Genomic DNA, 25,189 nt, shown 5'->3' on the forward strand with positions numbered 1-25,189 from the left:
CGAGCCCTTGCTACTGGCCAGAGTTAAAGCATCAAAGTTGTGTCTTCTTAACCAGGGGGTAAAGAAGAACCCTAGGTGAGGACCTCTGGCTGTAGGGCTAGTACCCTGGGTGTTTAGGTGACCTCCTCCTAGGCCCTCAGGTGAGGCACCTGACTCCCAGTCCCTACATCCTGCTGTCGAGAGGCCTACTCTGCGACACAGTTCTCATTAGGGGTCATCCTTGTGACTCCCACACCTGAGAATGACATGCACTGGGCTGAATCCTTGCTTCCCTCTGTCCTCTCTCTAGTAGAAGCCATAGGACCTGAAGAATCTCAGAATTACTATGGAGTCAGCTGCTCCAGACAAGTTGCTAAATTAGCAAAAGGCCCTTTTACTTATAGGTTGCTAAACAGAGGAAGCTGCATTCAGAATACATGGTGTGCTGACTCTGCTTAAAGCCTTGGCCCTCTTGAGCTTCCCTCAGGTCCCAGGATGCCTTTCCCATCCCCAAGCTGAGCAGCTCTCAGAGATGGCTCATGGTCACCAGACCACCATAGCCACTAACAGCCCACAGTGCTTTGCCCTTACTGACTGAATTTCTATCCACCAGTCGGTCAGTTCTTCAACAGCACCCCAACTTTGCTGACCCAAACCCAGAACCTGAAGTTTACTGCTTAGGGGGGTTGCCCCTGAGTGGCTCTGGGGTCAGTCTCCAGCACCAATGAGGAAAAAGAAACCGAGAAGCGAACTGGGCTGCCCACTTTTCTGTAGCCCTAGAGAACTCACCTAAGTTCCCATCTACTCCTGTCATTTGCTATCGTCACCCCATTCCAATCAGGACCCTTGCCTGTGGCACTTTGACCTCTACTGCCTTGTCCCTCTACCACCTTGGTCACTCCATCTGCTCACAGCAGGCTCCAGTGCTCTGCCTGCAACCAGGTAAGCTCCATGCCACTCACTTTGTTTTTGTAGACTAGGGTGGCCTCAAACTCACAGAGATCCGCCTGCATCTGCTTCCCGACTACTGGGATTAAAGGTGTGTGCCACCATGCCCGGCTGTCGCTCACTCCTTATATTCAGATATTCCCATCCACTAAACCCTCAGAGTCAAGGCTGGAGAGACCCAGGGCCAGCCAGTCACTGGCCAGCCAGTCCCAACTCCTACTACTCTTGTAACACAACATAGCACATGAGCACACTGACGACCACTTATAGAACGGGAGGCCAAGATGCCTCTGTCCCCTCACACTGACCTTGTCCTGGTCTGGCTATGTCTTTTTCTCAGAGCTGGGGGGAAGTAAGGGCAGCCCCCAAGGACTCTGTAAGTATCAGCTGGCAGAGTCTGTCTACCTTACGATCCCCTGATCCAGCACCCCAAGTTCTCAGCCCTGGCTACACTGACCTGAGTGGCCAGGATCCACTTCTAGTCCAGCAGGATACAGTCAGTAGGTAGCCCAACTGATGGCTAGGTAGGACTTTACCCACTCCAAAACAACACCAAGAGGCACAGGGTTGGTCATATTTCTTATGAGTTAGGCCTGGGCCTGTTGCCTTAGTGTCTTCTTCTTTCCTAACCCTCAGGATCCTGAGCTACATATCAGAAATTCACAGGGCGGAGTTCTGGTCAGCGTTTCCGGCCTCCATGACTTGGGCCTTGGCTAGTGGATTAGAAGGCTTCCCCCAAGGGCCTGTAGGACCAGGGATCAGTACCTGAAGATCATACCCAGCAGGGATGGGAAGGGGGCACGGACACAAGTGATGGACTAAGGAACTTGGAATAAAGGGGTGAGGTGATAAGAGTCAGCTACTCTTGACCTGTTGGAGCCCCAGGATTCTTAGACATTTCCCCAGCAGTGGCTCAGTTCACTAAGTGACAGACCCCTCTGGTCCCACTCAGCCCACAAGTCCTACTGCTGCCCCCTAGGCATACCCTATCCCTGTGCCATCTGGTAGATTATGGGTTATGGGCCAGTTTCCAATATGGCCCCACAACCTGGTCACACCAAGCTCAGTGGGGACACATACCGGTCTGTGGCAGGCAGGTGACTGTAGTGTGAGGGCAAGGCCCTCTGCACTGCCCTTTTCAGGTTTTAGGGTGTGTTAGGAACAGCTGTTTTTGCCAGGACTAGAAGAGTCTGATTGTTTATATCTTCTAAACTCACATCCAACACAGGCCTTGCAAAGCACCCGGGAGGCCTGAGTCCTGAGCCAGACTGTCCCCGGGGAATGGGAACTGTTTTCAGCTGGCCCACAGGAAGCAGCGATGAGCAGTGAGTAGGAGGAGCCCCAATTCTTAGCCCAGGCCAAGAATCACTCACTCACGTGGGCCCTGCTGAGGACAGATGTCTCACGGAGAACAGAGAAGAGGCCTATATTCATCAGTCACTTCATGGCTTAGAAAAGTCCATAGTCACTTGGGTGTTGCTGTCCAGCCTACAGCAGGTCATAGAAGTAATCCAGGCCTTGGCCCAGCTCCCAGATGGAGACCCCGACGCCCAGCTCCCTGGCTAGCTCCAGCCGCACCTGCAGAGACTGTGGGCAGACAGAGGTGTAGGCACCTGCTCCACCCACTTTCTCACTAGCCCCACAGTGTACCCAGAATCATTCTCACTAAGACCACAGGACAGACCTCCAAAGCAGATGGCAAGTACTGGTACCATTAATGTCATCTGGCCAAAACTGTCACCCCCCAACAGAGCATTACGGTTGACAGCCAAAGCACATGGCACATACCTTCAGAGTTGGGTAGAACACAACATGCCTCCCGCCGCGATTCCTGCAGGAGAAATGGGACCATGTACCCTGCCTTCTGGCTAGGCCAGAGGGCTACTGTCTCCTACCACCAGGGTTAAGGTCACCAGTGCTGGCCCCTTAATGTTTCCCATCCCCCACTGCTCCCTCATCAATGTCCTCCCCACAAGGCTTCCTGTCTACAAATGGCTGGCCACAAGTCACTCACTTCTTGTACTCAAAGAAGTGTTCCGCAGCCTGGTTGTCCCATACCAGTCGGGGCTTGTGGTCCTTCAGCGTCTGTATGTACCTGGAGAGATCGGGTTATAGGTGTGAGAGCTGGTCATGTACCTTCGCCCATCCCTAAACCCCAGTTTCTATGTGGCTGTCACAGAAAGGGTCAGGGATACACTGTCCCTAAAGGTCCACAGAGAGCCAACAGCACTCAGCTTTATTTTCAGCCAGTAAGCTCGGGTGGTCAGACCTCAAGGTCCCACTGCACACAAGTCCTGTACCACAAAACAGCAGTGTTTGTGAGCCCAGATAACAAGCTACCCAGTGTCTGGATTTCAACTGCTCCACTGGTGTGAGCTAAGGATTAAAGGACAGGGCTTTCTCTTGGACAGTGGGCAGAAACATTGGCTTTTACAGGCTAAGTCTCCCAGGCTTTCACTTCCCGGGATTGTGGGGGCGGGGACTGCTTCATTTCCATAGCTGAAATTGTGCAGCCACTCCTGCTGAAAGGTGTGTTCTCAACTGCTAGGGTCAGGAGGACCAATGCAAGGAGGACCCAGGGCACATGGTCCATCCATCACATGCTGTACATTTGAGACCAGCGCAGCATCCCTACCAGCTATCGGCCTTGGCCACAAGATTGTTAATAGATGGCCTTGGAGATTCTCCTCTGTCTACAGCTGGGAGTTCTCCCTGGTCCAGCAGGCACAATCAAGGAGGAGCGTGGTCACAGTGTACATACCTGTTGTAGCCTGAGGTGGGAGGGCTATTAGCCTGCATTCTGACAGAAGCACTATGGGCAGCAGAGGCTCTAGCACACTGGTCTGTGAGGCATGGAAGCCTCTAGTATGTGGGGGTTAGGGGAATAAGAGTAGCAGAGGAGCTGCCTTCTAGATCTGAGCTATGGTTGTCTTAGGCTCCTGACAAAAGCAGGCTACTGTGCTGGTCAGGGTAGAGCCCCAACAGCACCAAGGTATCTCGGAGACTTGAACAGCTGTCATCTTATCCAGCTGTGCTCCAGAGGCTGTCCCTGGAGAATTGTCTTAGCTTCATGGCACATGGAATGGGAGCTACTGTGCAGGTATTAGGGTCTCCTAGACACCAAATAAGACACAGGGACCAAGGCGAGTAAGGAACAAATAGCTCTAACTAAACAGCCTGGCTCACAGCCACCTCAACCCAAGCTGAACTCTTGTAGTGAGCTTGTGGTCACAGTTCCACCTCCCCAGGCTTGGGAAAACACTGTTGTCCTCTCTGCTCCTGAGACAACACCCCAACTCTGATATGAACTTGTCCCTCAGTGGCATGCAGACCGCAGCAAATGAAGGCAGAGGCAGTACTGGGAAAGGTGAGTCAGTAGCCACCCCTCGGAACAGATGCAGGGCATTGAGGTACCCTCTTCATGTCCATGGCAGCAACCTGATAACCTGAGTAGCTGCATTCTTCCCTACACAGCGTAGCAAGAACCACCTTGTACTATGGGTCTGTGGGCACTTAGTTTTGGAGACAGTCTCATTATGTAGTCCAGGCTGGACTCAAGCTCACAATCTACCTGCTGAGTGCTAAGATCACAGGCCTGTGCTTCTATGCAGGCTTTGTGGATACATTCTGCTTAGCTTGTTCTCTATGCCTTTCTGGTCTTCACTGGTCCCTCCTAAAAACTTAATAAAGGCAGGTGCTTATTCAGGAGGGATATTAAGGGGTTTGTGGAGATCAGCTCCCTGAAGAGGACCAAATACTACTTGGCCACCTGACTCAAATGCCAATGAAGGTACTAACATAGTTGGTGGCTTTCCACCCAAGCTAAGCTAAGATATTCTCTAGAAGAGCCAGAGATGTGCAGAGCTTGTAGCAGAGGTCATAGGGCTGGGGGTCTTAGGGCCTGTGGCCACATACACTGCAACTCCTGCTTTTGTGGTCACCATCACAGACCTGCAGCCTCCTCAGTCTCAGGAACTGGGTCCTTCCTTCTCAGCTAGTGTATGTGTGTATGCTCGGCCCTATAGGAGCAGATGTGATCAGAACAGAAGGCCCCTTCAGCACGAACCCCAGGAACTGCTTCTCTAAACAGGCTCTGAGGACAAAGAATTCAGAGTCAGGTGAAGGTGTAAGAAGTGCGACTGCTCTGGGAACCAGGTGTAGCTGCCAGTTTGTCAAGGACAGAAGCAATAGCCAAGGGTCTCCTTTCTAGGCCACCCATGATAACCTTGTAACAGAAGTCAGTCTACAGATATCTGCAGGATGGACAGAGATGCTGGGGGTGGGTGCAGGACAGACACTCAGAATTATATGCCAATTCCCAAGCACGGCAGAAACGAAGACCTGTAGGGCTTATGTGACTCCATCTGGGGGCCAGGTTTGTAGGCACAACAGCAAGGATCACACACACCTCTCTGAACTCAGACAGAAGCAAGCAGGATGACAGGAAACATGCCGTGAGAAGAGAGATACAGAAAAGGTAAACAGGATGGCATGGAGCTGGTCATGGGCACCACTTGAAGTCTACAGGAAGGTACAGTAAATATTGAAGACGGAAGAAGCTAGAATGCCTGTAGTCAGGAAGACTACACCTGAGCCTAGAGGTTGGGACCAGCTCAGAGACACAACAGCCACTCCAAGGAAGGAGAATTAAGGACTAGGCATTTCAATAAGCTAAGAAAAGTCTCAACTACATAGTGAATGATTCCATTTTCATGTAATACAACAGGCAAATCTTCAGAGACATGATCCAGGGTAGAGGTCAACAGGAACTGAGGTGATTGAGGCATGACTAGTAAGGGGTAAAAGGCTTCTTTGGGGGGTAATGAAATGTCCTGGAATTGGAGAGAGTTATACACTTTTATGAATATATTATCTGCACACTCTGAAATGGGGGTATGATATGATATATGACATAAGGCCTCAGATGAAAGGGTCAGCATGCTGATGGAAGCATGTGTGAAAATCTACCCAGACACTTCCCAGAGGAGCTCAGAGCACAGGGACACAGGATGTTTCTAGTATAAAAGGTTCTCAGGTCTTCCTGGCCCAGCACCTAATGAGTGCACTGTGATTAGTGGACAGGGCCAGAGGACAAGACTGCTCAGAGACCGGGAAGGAGCTCCTAGTCTCAGATCCAATCAACAGTGGGACCCTCAGTCTCCATAGTGGGCCTAGAGTGATAACTCAGAACAAGGTTCAGCCACATACAACTCACACTGTGACACTGGTCCTTTCTGGTTCCATCTGTACATGGATCTCTGATAGCTCCATGAAGAACTGACTACAGCTAGACACACTGCCTAGTCAGTTGGTCAGTACCAACAAAAGCTATGTTGGGGCAGGCTAGAGAGATGGTTCAGCAGTTAAGAGCACTTACTATGTTGTGGGACAATGGTCTTGTACCCTGTCACTTATACTGTACTGCTTTAATAAAACGCTGATTGGCCAGTAGCCAGGCAGGAATTATAGGCGGGGTGATGAGAACAGTAGAATTCTGGGAAGAGGAAAGGCTGAGTCTGTAGTTGTCACCCAGACTAAGAGGAAGCAAGATGAGAATGCCTCACTGATAAAAGGTACCAAGCCACGTGGCTAACACAGATAAGAATTATGGGTTAATGTAAGTTATAAGAGTTAATAAGAAGCCTGAGCTAATAGGCCAACCAGTTTATGATTAATGTAAACCTCTGTGTGTCTTCTTTGGGACTGAACAGCTGTGGGACTGGGTGGGACAGAAACCTCTGTCAACATTACTGCTCTTGCAGAGGACCCAACATTGGTTCCTGGAACCCACATAGCAGCTCACAACTGTCCAGAATTCTGGTTCCAGTTTTGGATTTCTTTTTTTATGTCTGTGAACATTAGACATGAACACAGTACACATACATACATGCAGACAGAACACTCATATACATATGGATAAATAAACAGGGCCTGGAGAGATGGCTGAGCAGTTATGAGCACTGGCTGTTTTTCCAGAGGACCAGGGTTCAAATCCTAGTACCCACATGGCAACTCACAACTGTAACTCCAGTTACAGGAGATCCAGTACTCTCTTCTGGCCTCTGTGGGACCAGGAATGCATGTGGTGCCCATGCATACATACACCCACACACATAAAGTAATTTAAAAAAAGAAATATATATATATATGTAAATCTTTGTTTTGTTTTTTCAAGATGGGTTTCTCTGTGTAGCCTTGGCTGTCTGGAACTAGCTTTGTAGACTAGACTAGCTTCAAACTCACAGGGATCTACCTGCCGACTGCCCTGCTTTTACTTATGATTTATTAATTTTTATTTTTTATTTTATGTTTATTGGTGTTTTGCCTGCATGTATGTCCATGTAAGGGTGTCAGAGCCCAGACAGTTGTGAGCTGTCATGTGGGTGCTGGGAATTGAACCAGGGTCCTCTGGAAGAACAGTGAGTACTCTTAACCCAAAAGTAAATTTTTTAAAGCTAGGATGTAGTCACCCCTACAGGACAGAAGGTCTGCATTTCCATCCCAATGACCTGCCCAGGGCCCAGCCCTACAGGCTCAGTCCAGAGGGAGACCCATCATTTCCCTAGGGTATCCCTCCTATGGCACCTGAGCTGAGGGCCAACTGCAGGAAGGCTTTGAGCGAGGCCAGTGCAGAGCTGGCAGGTGACAAAACGCCTTTTTTTTTTGGATCTGCTCAAGAGGTCTCCTAAAAACCAGGACTGTCAAACAGAAAATAAAACCACATTATTTACTGGAAAATGAATGCAATCAGATATAATCATTTTAGTGAATTAAGTCACTCTCAGAGAAGGATTATGTTTTCTCTTATTTGTGATCCCTAAATTTTATGTAGCTATATAAAATCACACACACACACACACACACAAACACAAAAGCTGAAGTCCAACTGTCTAGGGGGCAGGAGAGACTAAAAACAGGCAGAAGGGGAGAGGAAAAGGATAAGGACAAGAAGCAGAAAATGCTCAACATACAATATATACATTTAAGAAAACTTTTTAAAATTCACTTAAAAAAAAAAAAACAGGAACTAGAAAGCAGGCAGTGGTGGCACACTCCTTTAATCCCAGTACTCAGGATATAGAGGCAAGTGGATCTCTGAGTTTGAAGCCAATGTGGTCTACAGAGTGAGTTTCAGGGCAGCCAGGGCTACACAGAGAAACCCTGTCTCAAAAAACAGAAACAAACAAACAAAAAATAGAAGCTGGAATGGTGGCTCAGCAATTAAGAACCCAAATTCAGTTTCCAATACCCACACACCCATCTCTAACCACAGCTCCAGGGACATCTGATAACCTCTGACACTTATATTCATACACACCCCCACCACAATATACATAATCAAAAATAAAAACAAATTAAAAATTAATTTAAGGGGTTGGAGAGATGGCTCAGTGGTTAAGAGCACTAACTGTTGTTCTAGAGGACCTGGTTTCAATTCCAGCACCCACATGGCAGCTTTCAACTGTCTGTAATTCCAGGAATTGACACTCTCACACAGACATGCTGGCAAAACATCAATGCAAATAAAATAAAAAAATAAATAAATAAAATTAATTTCAGAAACAATCAGGGCCAGGAGGCAGTGGCACACGTCTTTAATCCCAGCACTCGGGAGGCAGAGGTAGGTGGTTCTCTGTGAGTTTGAGGCCAACCTGTCTACAAAAGCAAGTTCCAGCACAGTCAGTACTGTTACACAGAGAAACCCTGTCTCGAACCCCCACCCTCCTAAAAAGAATAAAAACAGGGCCAGTGAGAAGGCTCATGGGTAAAGGTACTTGCCACCAAGCCCGATGACCCAGGTTTGATCCCCAGAACCCATACAGTGAAAGGAGAGAACCAACTTCTGCATGTTGTTCTCTGACCTCCATAAAAGCGCCATAGCATATGTGTGCTTTCCCATCCCCAAAATAATTTCATAAACACAACAAAAAGCAAGGCTGTAATAAGCGGGTTTGGTCAGAATGCTCTGGACACATTGATATGCAAAAGTCAGCTGGGGCTGAGCAAGGAGGAACTCAGAGAGGTGGCCCAGGATCTCTCTTGGGTAGTCTAGTGTGAGAGATGCATATGCAGGGTGGGTAGGAATGGGGACCATATCGCCAGGCCTCATCTTCTTCACCTGGCTTCTAGCTTTGCCACAGTTAGGTCTTCTCACCACAGGACACAAAGTTATCAGATATGCTGACAATGGAACTTGCCTTGGCGTCACAAGGTAGAGATAATCATTAGCACCAAGGCTGGCTCTCCATTTGACAGGCTGCCTGGACCATGATGGCTTCCAAATGTATCACAGGAGAATTACAGCATCAACATGTTAGGAGCATCCACAGCCCATGCTGGGAGGAGCCCACACACTTCCTGGCCAGCTGGCCTGGATTCATCGTCAGTAAACTACTAGGATGATTCTATGGCCTGGAGGTAGGGTGGAGCGGGGGGGGGGGGGGGGGGGGGGGGGGGGGGGGGGGGGGGGGGGGGAGACACAGTCCATGAGAATTCAGCTTACATGGGGTAGAAGGGAGAAGAAAGCTGTCGGTAAGTCAGTGTATGTGCAGTGGCTGTAATGCTTAATCAGCTTACTTAATGCTGAGTTAGCCAAGTGGGGGGACGAGGATAGGAACCCTAAACCTCAGTTTCTGCTACTGTGAGGGGTGCCATAACTCTAGAGACAGGCCATCCCAGAGCTTCCTTAGGAGCCCTGGTCATACAGAAAAGGGACACTACTCTGTAGATCCCACCATCGGGCACAGATGTCTGCCTGGCTGGTAGAGACAAACATACCACAGGCACTGGCTTGAGAGAGGTGACTAATCACCCCATCTCAGAGCCTTGGCTCCATCTACAGCTGAGAAGATGGTAAGAGGCTGAACCATATCTCCCTTGGAGAGGACTAGGGCTCTGTGATGGAGGCTAAGGTAGGCTGGCAGATCGTCCTGAGACCCTGCTTGGATTCTCACAGAAAGAACAACTGAATCCCAAAGAACTGAAGAAGCTCACCTGCATCTCGCCCAGTCATTATCTGCCCTAATGGCGGCATCCTGGTAAGCTGTGTTTTTTTTTTTTTTTAAGATTTATTTATTTATTATGTATAAAACATTCCTTCCATGTATGTTTGTATGCCAGAAGAGGGAACCAGATATCATCACAGATGGTTGTGAGCCACCATGTGGTTGCTGGGAATTGAACTCAGGACTTTTGGAGGAGCAGGCAATGCTCTTAACCACTGAGCCAACTCTCCAGCCCCTGTAAGCTGTGTTCTTGAGGAGCAGCTAGACCCTAGTCAGTCTGTCCCCAACACCTTCCCCCAGAATCTAGGGCCTAGACGCTGTTCCTGGCCTGGGGGCCTAGGGAATTGCAGCTGGACATTGTCAGCAGGGGACAGGTCTGTTTGCCTCAGAGCCACCTCGCTTATCTGGATTCAGCTCCACCACAGGGGTTGGGCCACAACAGGGAAGAGACTGTGATCTATGGTCCCAAGATCCCCTGTGCCATCAATCTGAAAGAAATTCTGCTTTGGGAAGAAAAGTCAATGAAAACCCTTGTAGAGGCCCTGTCTACGACAGGCCCCTTGACCTCACACACAAATCTAAGAGAATTTGGTGGGTGAGCAGCAGCCAGGGTTGGGCCCTAGACAGAAGGAAGAATGAGGCTGACACTCAGGGTCAAAGGGTTGCTGCCACAGGAAGGGCACTGGTGAGACTCTCCCCTTCCCAGCACCCACATCTCTTGGGAGGAGATGGCAGCTGATGGCAGAGCCACTCCCAAACCTTCCCTTGACAGCAAAACCTTGAGTCAGACATTCATGGCTTCATAGGTTTAAAGGTCTCACACTTCAAGGCGAATCTTCACTGGCTTCTCAGCAGATACACATTCCCCTCTGGGGCTTCTCATGTCTGTGGAATGCCCCCCTCCCCCCAAAAAGTACTGTCTATTCTGTGGAGACAAGAACTGCTGACTAGCCTCATTTACTACCTGTCTTGGCAAGAGGAACTCATGTCTGAGGTCTAACCTTGGTCAGTGAAAGCCACTTAAAGCCAGGGTGCCTACACAGCCTGGGGATTTCGAGGGGAAGGAACCCTTCACCCCAGCACTGATTGACAGATAATGCTTAGAATTTGGGAGAACAAACTAAATAGAAAATAAGATCTGGGAACTGGAGCTAGCTCAAACATGAGGACTATCCTTAGACGTAAATTAGCCTGAGCTACAGAGTAAGTTCTGGGCCAGCCTGGGCTACAGAGCATGATTATCTCCAAAACAAAAGGAAACAAGAACAAGGAGAACGAGATAAGGAAGAGAACACATAGTTTCTGTGACAGCAGGGACACAGAAGAGTCACAGTACTGGATTCATCCTGTCTTGCCACCTTGCCTTGCACACATCCCAGTAGAAGAGACACAAGATCAAAGAATGAGAGTTCTTCACTCTGGAACAACATGGCCTGGAGGGGACCCTGTGAACAGTGTCACTGGGCATAAGTACACAAGTGTGTATGGACAGCAATTTGCTTTACCCAAGGCACAGGTCCAACTGCAGTTGACAGTGACATCAGTAAGAAACAAAGTTGGTGCCAACAGCAGGTGAGGGCAGAGGGTGAGCAAAGGCTCTGAGCTGAAAGCACAGCATTTCCAGAAATAAGGATGAGTAACCCCAGTTCAGGCACCGGAAGGAGAAGGCCCACAGGGCACTCCCAAATAGGAAGCCTATCTCACCTTGTGCTCCTAGAAAGCTGAATTCTGAGTCAAGAGTGGACACCACACAGCCGAGGCACGACCATGGGGTGTAAACAGACAGGTTCTAAGGAGTGCTATAAGGAGTAAGCATAGGAAGCTTGTCTGCAGTAAGGGGTCAGATGTCACTGGCGGCGAGGTGACATCAGGAAGGGTATTCTGTGGATTTGAAAGCCTAGCAACAACTGAGTTCCCACTCAGGGAACATCAGCAGTCCTGAGCCAGAGATTTCCCAAGAAAAGGCTCTAGCAGACACCAAGCATAAAACTATCTGCAGGCAGCAGGGCCTGTGGGGCATTCTTGCTGTGTCCTCCTAGGTCTCTCTCCCTGCAGGTCAGCCCCATAGACCAGAACCAAGGTGAGGGACACATGTTTCCTGATAAGTATCCTTGAGGCAGAAGTTAGCTGTGCAGGGTCAGTGCTCTGGCTGGTTCTGTAGCCATGAGGATGTCTGTGTAAGTCTGGCTTGTTATTTATTCCAGCTTTGGGGGAAGTGGCCCTGCTGAGTGGGCATCTATACTGCAGCCCTGACAAGGTGAGGCTGGGCAGGCACCATCTTTCTGCACAAGCAGGCTGGCAAAAGCAATCAGCTGGCCAAGCCTAGCTCAGGGGAACCATTTTCTTTGCCTAATTGTTTCCCTTGGGAAGGCCCATGTCCAGGCTGGAGCATACATGCCTTCATCCTGCCTCACAGGAGCCATTAGCGAGATGAGGAATGAGAGGTAGTACCTTCCTTCCCCAGCTGAGCAAATCCTGGTAGGCCAGGAGGCCAAGAACAACGTGTATAGATATGTGTGCTCCCAAGTGGAGCAGTAGTCGTCACCTGTGCGGCAACTCATGTCTAGTTCCTGTCACACACATCTTCAGGCCCAGGACATAGCTGTGAGAGGCTGAAAAACAGCAGGTGGCTAGCCACCAAGGCCTGGACCAACTTCCCACCCTGTCTGTCCATGTGCAAGGCCCTTCTCAGACAGCAACCCTGCCCTACCTTGTCTGCTATTAGACCTTGGCTCATGACACAAGGCCAGGAGTACTCAAGTCTGTGATGAACGCTGTTGCCGGGAACACTTGTGTGGATATAGAGGAGCACAGATGTGTAGGGATGACAGAACTCCCACCCATGGCTTTGAAGCACTGCTCACCCTAATGCTCCACCATGGAGAGACCAATGGAAGATTGGTTGGATGAGAGACGGTCTTAGTTTTGATCAGTGTACTTCCACAAAATACAGACAACCAGGGGCCGCAGAGAAGTGTTCCAACTTTTCCACTCACTGCAAGCTCAGTCAAAGGCCAACCAAGTCACCTCTGTCTTTGTCCTGGAGCTAGGATGGAGAAAAACTTTGGAGCAGAGACTGAATAGAGTATCAGCACTCAGCACAAGGCAGTGCCCTTGGTGATTGATGTGCACTGCACCCTCCACAGAAACCGCCAGGAAAGCTGCATCCAGGGGGCAATGACAACCAAATCTGTTTCTGGACAGCATTCTCCATGAAAATCACTAGGAAAGTGGGTAGTTTATTTATTATTTTTTTAACTTTTAAATTTTATTTTTGGTTTCTTGGGACAGGGTTTCTCTGTGTAGCTTTGGAACCTGTCCTGGAACTAGCTCTTGTAGACCAGGCTGGCCTCGAATTTACAGAGATCTGCCTGCCTCTGCCTCTGAATGCTGGGATTAAAAGTGTGTGCCACCGACTGCCCGGCTGAAAGTGGTTAGTTTAAATGGCTTATTTTTGTTTGAAATAGGGTCTAAGTACTTAACCCTGGCTGGCCTGGAACTTGCTACATAGATCAGACTGTCCCAAAACTCACAGAAATCTACCTGTCTCAGCCTTCCAAGTACTGGAATTAAAGGTATGCACCATCATGGCTAGTTAGGTTTTGAAGCAACTAGCTGAACCCCAAACAAAGGCCCCAGATTTGTAAGAATGCTAAAATAGCTATCATTCAGTAATAAAATTCAGCACATCTGACACCTCAGAGGAGGCTACACAACAGTCTCTACCACTTCACCTCCCCATTGAGAGAGAAGTCACCAGTGGAGGCCAATTCTGACCCAGAAGTCAGAATTCTCAGAAGGTAGCTGGGTGGTGGTGGCACACACCTTTAATCCCAGCACTCGGGAGGCAGAGGCAGGCAGATCTCTGTGAGTTCGAGGCCAGCCTGGTCTACAAGAACTAGTTCCAGGACAGGACAGGTTCCAAAGCTACAGAGAAACAGTCTTTTTTTTTTTTTTTTAATTTATTAAAGATTTCTGTCTCTTCCCCACCGCCGCCTCCCCTTTCCCTCCCCCTCCCCCAATCAAGTCCCCCTCACTTGTCAGCCCAAAGAGCAATCAGGGTTCTCTGCCCTGTGGGAAGTCCAAGGACCACCCTCCTCCATCCAAGTCTCGTAAGGTGAGCATCCAAACTGCCTAGGCTCCCACAAAGCCAATACGTGCAGTAGGCTCAAAAACCCATTGCCATTGTTCTTGAGGTCTCAGTAGTCCTCATTGTTCGCTATGTTCAGTGACCCAGGCTTTTTCAGACCCAGGCCAGCTGGCCTTGGTGAGTTCCCGATAGAACATCCCCAGAGAAACAGTCTTTAAAAAAAAAAAAAAAAAGAATTCTCAGAAAGTGACCTTAAGCATTATCACAAATGAATCCACAGAGATGTAAAATAAAAACTAGAAGCTGGGCGGTGGTGGCGCACGCCTTTAATCCCAGCAGTAAGGAGGCAGACGCAAGCGCAAGCGGATCTCTGTAAATTCAGGGCCAACCTGATCTACAAGAGCTAGTTCCAGGACAGCTTCCAAAGCTACAGAGAAACCCTGTCTCGAAAAACCAAAACCAAACCAAACCAAGCCAAAAAGAACTAGAAAACTCTTAGATGTGAGACAAAAACTGGGGTAGAGTTAATAGCAGAGGGAATGGCAAAAGAAACCAGCTTCAGAGGCTGGAGAGATGGCTCAGAGGTTAAGAGCACTGGCTGTTCTCCCAGAGGTCCTGAGTTCAGTAACCACAAGGTGGCTCACAACTACCTGTAATGAGAACTGGTGCCCTCTTCTGATCTGCAGGCAGAACACAGTATCATACTAAATAAATATTTTAAAGAAAAAAAAAAATCAGCTTCAGAGACAGCAATAGAAAGCAACCAAAATTAAAATAAAGCCATTAGAAGTCTAACACACCTCAGGAGCCAAGGGGCAAGCTAATCAGGCCAGCATGTACCACACACACTCTTGTCTGAGGGAGCAGAGAGGGAGGAAAAGTAGAGAAAATTAAATGCTTTCCAAATCTGGTAAAAAGCTTGAGTGTGGCCAGGCGGTGCTGGTGCACACCTTCAATCCCAGCACTCAGGAGGCACAGACAGGTGAATCTCTTGAGTTTAAGGCCAGCCTGGTCTACAAATCAAGTTCCAGGGTAGCCAAGGCTAGACAGAAAAACCCTGTCTCGAAAAAGAATAAAAAGTGTGAGTGCACAGTCCATGGAGAGCTCGACGAACGCTGAGCACAGGTGACACAGATGGAGCTGACCAGACTGCTGAGACCCAACGGCTAGGACTGAAGCTTGGAGGCAGTGGGGAGATGAGCACACAGGAAAAACGTGGGAGCAATCTTTTAAAACACAGATGCTTGGGCTCACATTATTAGAACCACAGAGCCAAGACGTTGGAAGAGACCCTAATTGGAGGAAATGATGGGACCAGAAAGGAGTTAGTCTTGGCCATGCCCACATGACACAGACGCAGCCCAGACGAACCACGCACAAAGCCATGTCACATCCAACCCTTTTCCCAATGGCAGGACAACTGCACCACAAATGCAGACCTTGGCGGTAACACCAACAATGTGGGGAGGCTGCTAGCCCTCACAGGCCTGGGGTGTGTCCAACAGAGAACTGAGGCTTTCTGTTCAACCCATATCTCAGACCCCACAGTCTGCAAAGCCCAAAGGAACCTACCCCTAACCTTCTCAGTCCCAACTTTTCTCCCTTTTCCCAGGGATTGAAACCCACACGTCTACAACTAACCACACCTGGAATGTGACCCAGAGGGCCCTGGGCTCACCTGGCCCCAATGACAGGCTCACGGGCATCTTTGGAGGCTGCATAATCCATGCCGTAGAAGTTCAGCCCCAGGAGGATCTTGCTTCGCCATTGTGACTTGGGGTCTAGGACTTGGACACAGGCTCGAATCCATGACAATGGAGCATTAGGGCCAGGCCTGCAAGTTAAAGGGAGAATGGGGCCACTTTTAGCAGCCAGCAAGAAGCCCTGCGTCTGACTAGAGTCTGGTCCTCTAGGTTATCCACTTAAACCCATTTCCTTCTGTGTTATAGCAAATGCCTCTCAAGAATGGGGATGCCAGGGATAGTGGTGCACACCTCTAACCACAGAATTTAAGAGGCAGAAGCAGGCAATCTCTGTGAACTCAAGGCCAGCCTAGTCTACATGGTGAGCTCTAGGACAGCCAGCGCTACACAGAGAAACCCTGTCTTTAAAAAACAAAACAGCCGGGCGGTGGTGGCGCACGCCTTTGATCCCAGCACTCGGGAGGCAGAGGCAGGCAAATCTCTGGGAGTTCGAGGCCAGCTTGGTCTACAAGAGCTAGTTCCGGGACAGGCACCAAGGCTACAGAGAAACCCTGTCTCGAATAAATAAATAAATAAATAAATAAATAAATAAATAAATAAATAACAAAACAAAAAAACAGGGCTGGAGAGATAGCAGAGAATCTGAGTTCAGTTTCCAGCACCCACATCCAGAGGCTCACAAGTGCCTGTAACTCCAGTCCAGGGGATCTGATACCTCTGGCCTCCTTGAGAACCCACACACATGCTTATACCCCCCCCCACATATGTATAATTAAAAATAACAAAATAAATCTTAGAAAAATGAGACTCTGGACATGTTACAATTTTTTTAAACCATAAACATATCATTGAAGTACCACAGGCAAAGTGGCCCCAGCACTTTTTGATGGGACCCACAGGGGCCTTGAATGGGACAGATTACTAATGTAACCTCTCCATCCCCAGAGCAGTAGGAACAGGTCTGAAATACTGGGCAAGGAAGGGTCAGCAGACATGCAGCTGGGGCCAAGGCCCAAGGAAAACAGAAGCAGCAGAAATACTACGCCTATGTTACTGGTAACGAAGCACCTCCTAGGGAGAGACCACCCAAAGAATCACCTCTCCTGAGAATGAGGCCTAACACCATCTGCTTCCATCTGGCAGCATTCAGGTGCAGAGAAAGTGACTGTCCATCTATGCAGAGCCACAGAACCCACAGGCAGATGTCTGCTTGAGAGACCAAGGTGCAGGTCTGTGTCTTCCTGAAGACTCCCTGTACCTACTGCATCCTACCAGCGCATACTCACTGTTGTGATGTGGAGTAGTCATATGTCATGAGGCTGAAGCCATCTAGTACAGGGGCCAGTTTTTCAAACTCCTTGTGTGTAAACATACCCAGCTGGTCGGTCCTGTGACAAGACAAGCATATCTACCTCGGGTTACTATGTATGGCCTTCCCCAGTCAGAGTCAGATCAAACATGCTGTCTGGGATTCCAGCCTTCTCTTCCCTCTACGAGGACCTTCAGCTACTTTCCCTCAGGGATGGGGGCAAAGTGCTATCTGGCTGGGGCCATCCATACTCCAGGTGCTAGGATAAGGGCTGAAGTCAAACAGAGATATCCCTACTTCCTTGCCCCTAGAAAGTTCTGAGGGAAAAAGAGGCAAGAGCTGCACAACATATCTGGGACTCAGCCCTGTGCCAGAACCAATCCATAGTGGGAACATACGGGACAGCACAGACTCATGGAGGTCTCTGTTGCCCAGACATGGATAAGCAATTTCCCCATGCCCCCAGGCCTGGACCTCTGCAAACATATTATCTTAGCCCTGTAGTAAAACAGTTGCTCTTACTTCTGCTCCCAATTAAATGGGGCCCAAGCATTCAATCCAGAAACATAAGGGCTCTGTAATGACTGGAATGAGAGGGCCCCTTCCTATATTTGAGTATTTCGTCATCAGTTATTTGAACTGTTCAGAAAAGTTAGGAGGTGTGGTCTTGCTGGAGGAGGTGTGTCACTGAGAGGGGAACTGAGGTTTCAAAAGCCCCCCCCCCCCCCCCCCCCCCCCCCCCCCCCCGCCCCCCCCCCCCCCCCCGCCCCCCCCCGCAGTTCAGGTTCAGGATGTAAAGACCTCAGCTACTGTTCCAGTGCCATACCTATCAGCTTCCTGCCATGATGATTATAGACTAGCCTAAAACTGTAAGCAAGTCACCAATTAAATACTTTCTTTTACGAGAGTTGCCTTGGTCATGCTCTCTTCAGAGCAATAGAATAGTAACTAAGACAGACTTCAGCATGAAAAAAGCTTGCCTGCTCCTATGTGGGACCCTCATCCAAGAACCTACCAATGTTTCCAGGCTCCTAGTATGTCAGGCTCTGCTGTTTCTAGATCTGAGTGGCTGTAGCTGGAGGCTGGTGGAGGAGCAGCCTTCCCTAGTCCTATCTTGTGACAAGGATCAGCAGTATGGCTGGAGGAAGGCTCAGATGGGTGTGGCTTTGAGCGAGAGGCTCTTGGGGCCTAGAAGGCTCGAAGCAGAGTAGCTACACCTGGCAAAGTCCCACCAAGGATCTGTAGCCTCACTGAAAGCTGGGAAAGAACTGAAGTCTTACAGCAGTCCCACCAGTCACCATGAAGAAAAGCAGGTCTCTATCAATGGGAAGATATATCTGCACAGACATTTATTCCTTCTACAGGGAGGGGACACGGATCCAGTCTGAAGCAACAAGAACCTCTTCCCCTGCTATATCACACTGGTCAGGCTGCAAGTATACTCGGACCCCAGGTCAGAAGCTCAGAAGGAACTGTACACAAGGACTAGTCAAACATCTACTAGATAACAGCCCTGCCCACTGTCTGGGCTCCTGAGACCTAGAATGGTACCCGCTAGTGGTTGTGCTTCTTGGAGCACCTGACCTACTAAGTCAGACCTCACCCAGAGGCGAAGGCCAGGCCAGAGGGCACTCTGCTTGTTCAAGGTAGATTACAAAGGTCTGATCACCACACGCTTCTGCCCAGGCACAGCTGGTTCCAGTGCACAGTGTTGTTTGCCGTCATCTGACCTTTGGGTTCACTGTCTCTAGGCACAGATCCCAGTGGTCACCTTTAGCTTCTCCAGGCAGGGCTGCCACAGCATCTGTGCTCATTGTGTCACTGGGACACTCACTGAGCAGGGCAGGAATGGATGAGAAGACAAGGATGGCTGAGAGCAGGGGCATGAGGAGCGCCTGGAGAACAGGGGTGGGTCAGAGGTTCTGACACCAAAGGAGAGGCAAACCCAGCTGCAAGGCAAGATAGAACACAGGGGACAGGAGTGGGTGGGGATGCTGCAAAGACCATGGGACCCTGTGGGGACTATTTTCCTGGGACACACATTATTTCCAGAGGTCCACTCATAAAACCCTACTCCATAGGCTGGGGCAACAAGGACCATCCACATGTCAGAATGGCCATGTTCTTAAGTAGTCCTGACAAGACAAAGACAAACAGGAACACAGCCAACACTGACCTGAAATGGAGCAACCCCCAGGGTGGTGGCCATCAACAGGAAAGAAGAGATGCCACTAGGCTTCTTCTTCCTACTGTCCCTCTCCCACCCTTCTAGCTATGTCGTTGGGTGCTCTCTAGGAATGCATCACCCCCTTCTACCTTTGAGGAAGAAAGGCTATGCAGAGGCTGTTACTAGAGCCATCTCTCCCCAGCCTGTCCTGTTCCTGCCCCAGAACCCTGGGAAGCCTGGCCACTGAGCTGTTTCTCTTTGATCCACAGCACCAGGACAAAAGGTGGACATACATGTTTGAGAGACATAAGAATAGCCTGTCAAGAAGCCACACACGGCATGACTTCCAATAAATAGAAATTACTACTCTTGCTTAAAACTTCATGTTCTGAATTAATTTCTAAGGGAGGAAAACAATGTAACAAAACACATCACTGTCAGCCCTATGCAGGGGATAGCAAAGGAGGAAGGAATTCAGCCCTAGCAGAGAGACACTTTTAAGTGCCCACCAAGGGCTTAAGATGGGGGTCATACCCAGGCTACCTTTTCTTTCCAGTGATGAGTGCCTCTCTTCTCCAGAGAGAAGGACTGTAATGACACTGAGCTAGGCCTCTCCAGCCATGTGGTCCTTTATCCAGGCACCCTGCAGCTAGGAAAAAAGACCAAATGGTGCTGGGGCACACAGTGTGGCTGCAGCTCATGCTAAGTCAGCGGTGGGGGACACACCTTTCATCTCTGTACTTGGGAGGTAGAAGCAGGTGGATATCTGTAAGATTAAGGCCAGTCTGGTCTACAGAGCTAGTTCTAGGACAGCCAGGACTACACAAAGAAACCCTGTCTCAAAAAATTAAAAAAAATTAAGCCGGGCAATGGTGGCGCACGCCTTTAATCCCAGCACTCGGGAGGCAGAGGCAGGCGGATCTCTGTGAGTTCGAGACCAGCCTGGTCTACAGAGCTAGTTCCAGGACAGGCTCCAAAGCCACAGAGAAACCCTGTCTCAAAAAACCANAAAAAAAAAAAAAAAAATAAAATAAAAAATAAAAAAAAAATAAGTTACTCATGAACATTATGAGAGTTAGGCATGCAGCTATGAACCCACTGGCCTCACTCATTACCACCTGCAACCTCAGGGGAGACAGGGGAGTCAACTCTTAATCATTCCCCAAGGCCACTTTATCTTAGCAATATGGCGCCCTTTCCTACTCTGGAGAGCCCAATATACAAACCTTTGTCCGCTATCCCTCAGCCCACAGGGTGTGCTTCCCTCCTTCAGTGGCCCATTAATATCATCTATAGTTGGCAGTTCCACACTGGACTTACACAGACTTAAGGACAACCCCTCCCGGAGCTGTCCCACAGCTTTCCTCTGAAACCTCCTGCCCTTGCCCCTGTGACCCTAGCCACCTCTGACTCCTGTCTCTCCATGCCTCTGGGTGGTGAATCAACTCCCTGTCCAACTTCTAGGACAACTGAATGGGTATTTAGCGCAGGTTTACCCTACAGTCCCTGTTGCCTATCTTGCCTGGCCTTGTTGTTCCTATGGTTTCTGTAATCAACCTAAAAGGCCCCAGTAGGTAAAAAAGCCAAGGAAATGTTGGTGATTGACCTGGCATTTACCTTGCCATACTCCTCACCACCACTCTGGACAGTATGTTACTGGTCCCTGAGAAACCCAAGAAGCTGGCTAGAAGTAGACTTGGTATTTCCTATGTCCCAAGGATGGTGTGTTGCTGGCCCCTGCAGGTTTGAGGATCTAATTAAACTAGGTCTTTAAGGCTGCCACTCTGCCCTGGTTTTTATATTGCTAAAAGCACCCACATGACCTTGGAAGAAATGTTCAAGGTCAGCATGGCTAAAGAGCTACCCAATTCTAGGGCAAGTTCCATGACTCTTCAGTGCTGTGGTAGCACAGCTGGAGGCCAGCCCTAGCAGCTCTGACCTAACCTGCCTTTGGTGACAAAGGATGTAAGTGAATTTTCATTTGATGTTGAGAAGCAATTCTCTGCCCCTGCCCCCCACCAGAGCTGTGAGATGAATTATAACATGACTGTGTCCTGCTGAAGATGCAGGGCACAGCTGCTGACTGGGCTCCCTTGCAGAGGTGGCTCTCTAGCAAGGGGTGGGGGAGGACACAAAAGCACTCCCATACCCTGGAGTAGTACCAGCAGAGCATCCACAGAAACGGAGGGTTCTAGTATCCCACTACACTCAAGGCAGAAGGGTTGATCCCCAAACTCACAGGGCCTCAATCAGTCCAGGGCCCTGCTTCCCCTCAGATTCTTACCACCTCTTGGACCTTCCAGCTGCTACAGATGTCCCCCTCCCTCTGTGAGCCCTCCAGAATCCCTCTCCCCATGGCTACATGGGGAGAACTATGTGCCTCAGTCACTGCAAAGTGAGTGGTGGAGTCGGCCTCGGCTTCCAGGACAGGACCCACTTCCAGCAAAGGACTGGGAGCTTGGGTGAAGATGCTTGAGCTGAGAGATCCTCCTCAAAATCTGGCACCCTAACCCTGACCAGAGCCTCATCAGCTGCCCAGGCTGCTGAGCTGTCCACTCCAAGTTTCCACCCAGTTATGGCACCCCAGCCAACATTACACCAGTTCTAGGCAAGCTCAAGGATCAGGGCGTCAGACAGTCTAAGTGCTCCACACAAAGATGCAGCATGGAGAATAACTCAGGCTCCAGTCCCTGGACAAACCCCTGACTTGGGTTCCTCTCACAGGCAAGGACGGGATCACTGAGCTACAGGTGCAGACCTGACCTGGGATCCACCAAGGCAGAGATGGATTCCTCCTCACTTAGCATCTCGTGGTCAGCTCAGCTTGTCTACATGGTGAGTTCCAGGCCAGCCAGGGCTACACAGTGAGATGTCTCAAAATTTCAGAAAGTGATGAGTTAATGTAGCACCTGCACCATGCTTTGGCAGCTGACAAGGATGCCAGCTGCTGGAGACCTACCCCGTGTCACCTAACGCTACGAGCGCTCACTCCTGGGCACAGTGGTAGACAGCCCTCAAGCTTTCCACTTCCCAGGTGCCTACCTAGAGGCACCAGAGCCCACTGCACTCTGGATCAGCACTTCTGGGAGGAGCCTGAAACCAATGTGGAGAGACCGCAGCTGTGCTCAACTGTCCCCCCCAATGGGCTGAGAGCCAAGAGAGGTTTAGGAAGAAAAGTCAGACAAGAGGCAAAAATCCAGGCCCTACAAAGGGCCTTGGTACCCACAAGGTTGGGATGGGGAAACCACCCTGGGCTGGTGGGTCTGCTTGAGTAGTATAGTATCATCTGTAGTAATGGGAGGCACTAGGTGACACAGGGTAGGTTTCCAGCAACTAGTGTCTGTATTGACTGCCCAAAGCATCTTGCAGATGCTACATTAACTCAAGTCTTTTTTTAGACATCTCATTGTGTAGACCAGGCTGGCCTCTGAACTCTCAGAGCTCTGCCTGCTCCAACTCCTAAGTGCTTGGAATAAAGGGACCTGCCAACATGCAAGGCACAAGTCATTTCTTTTATAAGCAGCACCATCAGCCTGCCAATGATAGAACACAGGCCCTGGAGGCATATCTAACCACATCCAGCTACTGTTATTTCAGATAGCTGAAGGCCCAAAGAGAGAAGGGTGTTTTCTTTCAATGTGTAGGTCAGGGATCTCAGCTTCCATCTCAGGGGTTAAGGGCCAAATAGATAGGGCTGCCCCGGAAGCTAGTGGATACCACAAAGATTCCCAGGACTCCCACGCAATAGTTCTACCCCTTTTCCTGTCCCATTCCTGCTTCAGCCTGCTGTGCCCGAGGTCTACCCCCAGGTAATTCTGAGTCTCCTATTTCCCAGTCTTGTTATTTTTAAGCCAAACACTGGTGACTTCTCTGAGACGTTCTAGGCAAGGTAGACATGGGGATCCAGCTGCCTTGGCTCCACTCTTAGTACCCAGGTCACTACATCTTGTCCCAAAGGTTCCAAAGGAGCTGTCTCACAGGGCTGGGAACAAAGGCCCACCCAGGTCCATTCAGTAGCCCCAGCTATAGAGTACTATGTTATAAGCATAGCAAGTACTGACAGCCTAAGCACTGAACTTAGTGTCTTGGAGTCCCAGAGACAGATAATGATGAATCTAAACATGTAGATTCTCATGTTGATGAATTTCTCAATAGTATGCCTATATTGAGGGACAAAATAGGTGAGAAATGCAAGTCGGTTTTTCCCACCCCACAAACCAAGCAGAAGGTAATTAGCATCCAGATATTTTTTTTTTTTTCGGAGAGGGGAGCTCATGCTGATGAGAGGTGGACCCTTGACCAACTGTTTTCCACTAGAGTACACTTACCCAGGGGTGACAGCAGGTGGGATGACCAGAATGACCAACAGCCTGGCCTGGTGCAGCGCCTCAGCCAAGTGAGTAAGCATGTGGATGAGGCCTCTGCAAGAACCGAGAATTAAGATTAGCCCAGAGTACTGTGGGGCTCCCTGGCACCCACTGCTTCAAGAACGTAACAGATAAAATCCTAGCCTTAGGCTCTATCGAAGAACTCCAAGTCCCTTCACAGGGTTTCCCACACCACCCTTCAGTGGGAACCCCTGAAGGGGACTGATGAAAAGGAGACCATACTCCAGTTGAGCTTGCCTTTCCTCATACCTGGGTATCCCAAGAGAAGGGGCGTTTGGGGGTCACTTAAGGGCTAGAACACTGACTCCGAGGAATCCTAGTTACCTTCAGGCTGAGAAACAGCACAAAATACTTTGAGCAACATACCAGGTAGGGGCCCTGGGAAGGAAGATGGGGTAGGACCCTTGGGATAGATACAGAAAAGCCAGAGGCAAGAGATGGGGGAACCAGATGAGAAGGTGGAGGAGGCAGCTGGTGGTGGACCTCAAGGACAAATGTCAGCTTCTCTCCGTGCATGTTCTGGGAGCCCATTGCTTACGCCTCTAATGGACTGCCTGTGACATGCTTGACACCAGCTGCTTCCCTCAAGGTGACCATCTTACAGGAGTTGGCCCAATGCAACTCAGGAGGTTCTACTGATCCTATGTGAAGGAGGTCTTCCCTCCCTCTTGTACAGCTGCACCTTCAGGAACAGCTCCAATGGCATACAGGTTGACAAATTCTACACTTGCAGGGTCAAAGCTGAGTGCCCTACTGGCCATGAGACCTGCCCCTAGTACATCTCTGCAAACAGTCTGGAGTCCTCTCTGTGGCCAACTACTGGACAGCAATGGCTTCAGTCTCTCTGATGTGGCCCAAATTGAGCTGTAAGTTCTCAATGTATCAGTGATTCTAGTGTGACAAATCTAGCCATGAGGGGCTAAGGGCACTCAAGTCCCAGCTGTCTGTTCTTCTTTGGTCTGGTATATACTTTGCAGGTTGCAGGTGACAATATAAGTATGACACAGAGTTTTGGGGCAGCCCATCCTTACGCTTCCTGCACACCACTTATGCAGGTGGGCCAGGAGAATGCTGTCCATGCTGCCAGAAACCCAGGAATATGGAAAGCCAACCCCACCAAAGAGACCCTTCTGCCTAACTGTAGGACAAACAGCAGGATGATCTTTTTCCAAGGACATCCAAGACCTAAGGACTAAGAGGGACTAAGACTGTTCCAGGGGTCTGCAGAAGACAAGTATGAGCCTACCTCATCCCTCTCAAGGGCCCACACTACAGCCACTCTGGATGCAGGGACTCTATAAGCATACCCCACAGAGTTCTAGTGGGCCTGGAAGTAGTAGTGTCCCCATAAAAGTCCCAGTCAACAGATCCTGGGGGCAGCCTGGCTCTGAGCCTGTGCCTAGTAGTAGCGAATGCATGTGATCAGAAGCCACTGAACCCAGCTTTTGGGCTGGTACACTGGGATGAGACCAGTTGAGGGGCACAGAAAATAGGCACTTGGTTAGCAGTTTCTCTCCAACCTTACCAAGGGACCAGCATCTTCCAGAGACAAGGTTACCACAGAGCTGACAAACCCAAAAATCTACTGCTGCCATCAATA

At 49.6% G+C, this 25,189-nt stretch overlaps 1 protein-coding gene across 2 annotated transcripts in view; it reads right to left on the bottom strand.

The window, feature by feature from the left end:
* The window catches only part of Chid1 (chitinase domain containing 1), a 50,446-nt gene that overhangs the window by 9,615 nt on the left and 15,642 nt on the right, over window positions 1-25,189 (bottom strand). The window contains exons 8-13 of one of the 2 annotated variants that reach the window (XM_050137663.1): window positions 23,530-23,622; window positions 17,012-17,113; window positions 15,701-15,856; window positions 2,942-3,022; window positions 2,716-2,758; window positions 2,109-2,514 (exon numbers count right to left, since the gene is read on the bottom strand). In XM_050137663.1, the coding sequence (XP_049993620.1) occupies window positions 2,416-2,514; window positions 2,716-2,758; window positions 2,942-3,022; window positions 15,701-15,856; window positions 17,012-17,113; window positions 23,530-23,622 (574 nt within the window). In that variant the 3' untranslated portion in view covers window positions 2,109-2,415. Of the gene's footprint in view, window positions 1-2,108; window positions 2,515-2,715; window positions 2,759-2,941; window positions 3,023-15,700; window positions 15,857-17,011; window positions 17,114-23,529; window positions 23,623-25,189 lie in introns of those variants that run through there. The other variant, XM_050137664.1, reaches the window with a different exon arrangement.

This window comes from Alexandromys fortis, unplaced genomic scaffold (assembly GCF_014885135.2).
Source record: "Alexandromys fortis isolate MF-2015 unplaced genomic scaffold, M_Fortis_MF-2015_v1.1 scaffold_3, whole genome shotgun sequence".
Classification (NCBI taxonomy): Eukaryota; Metazoa; Chordata; class Mammalia; order Rodentia; family Cricetidae; genus Alexandromys; species Alexandromys fortis.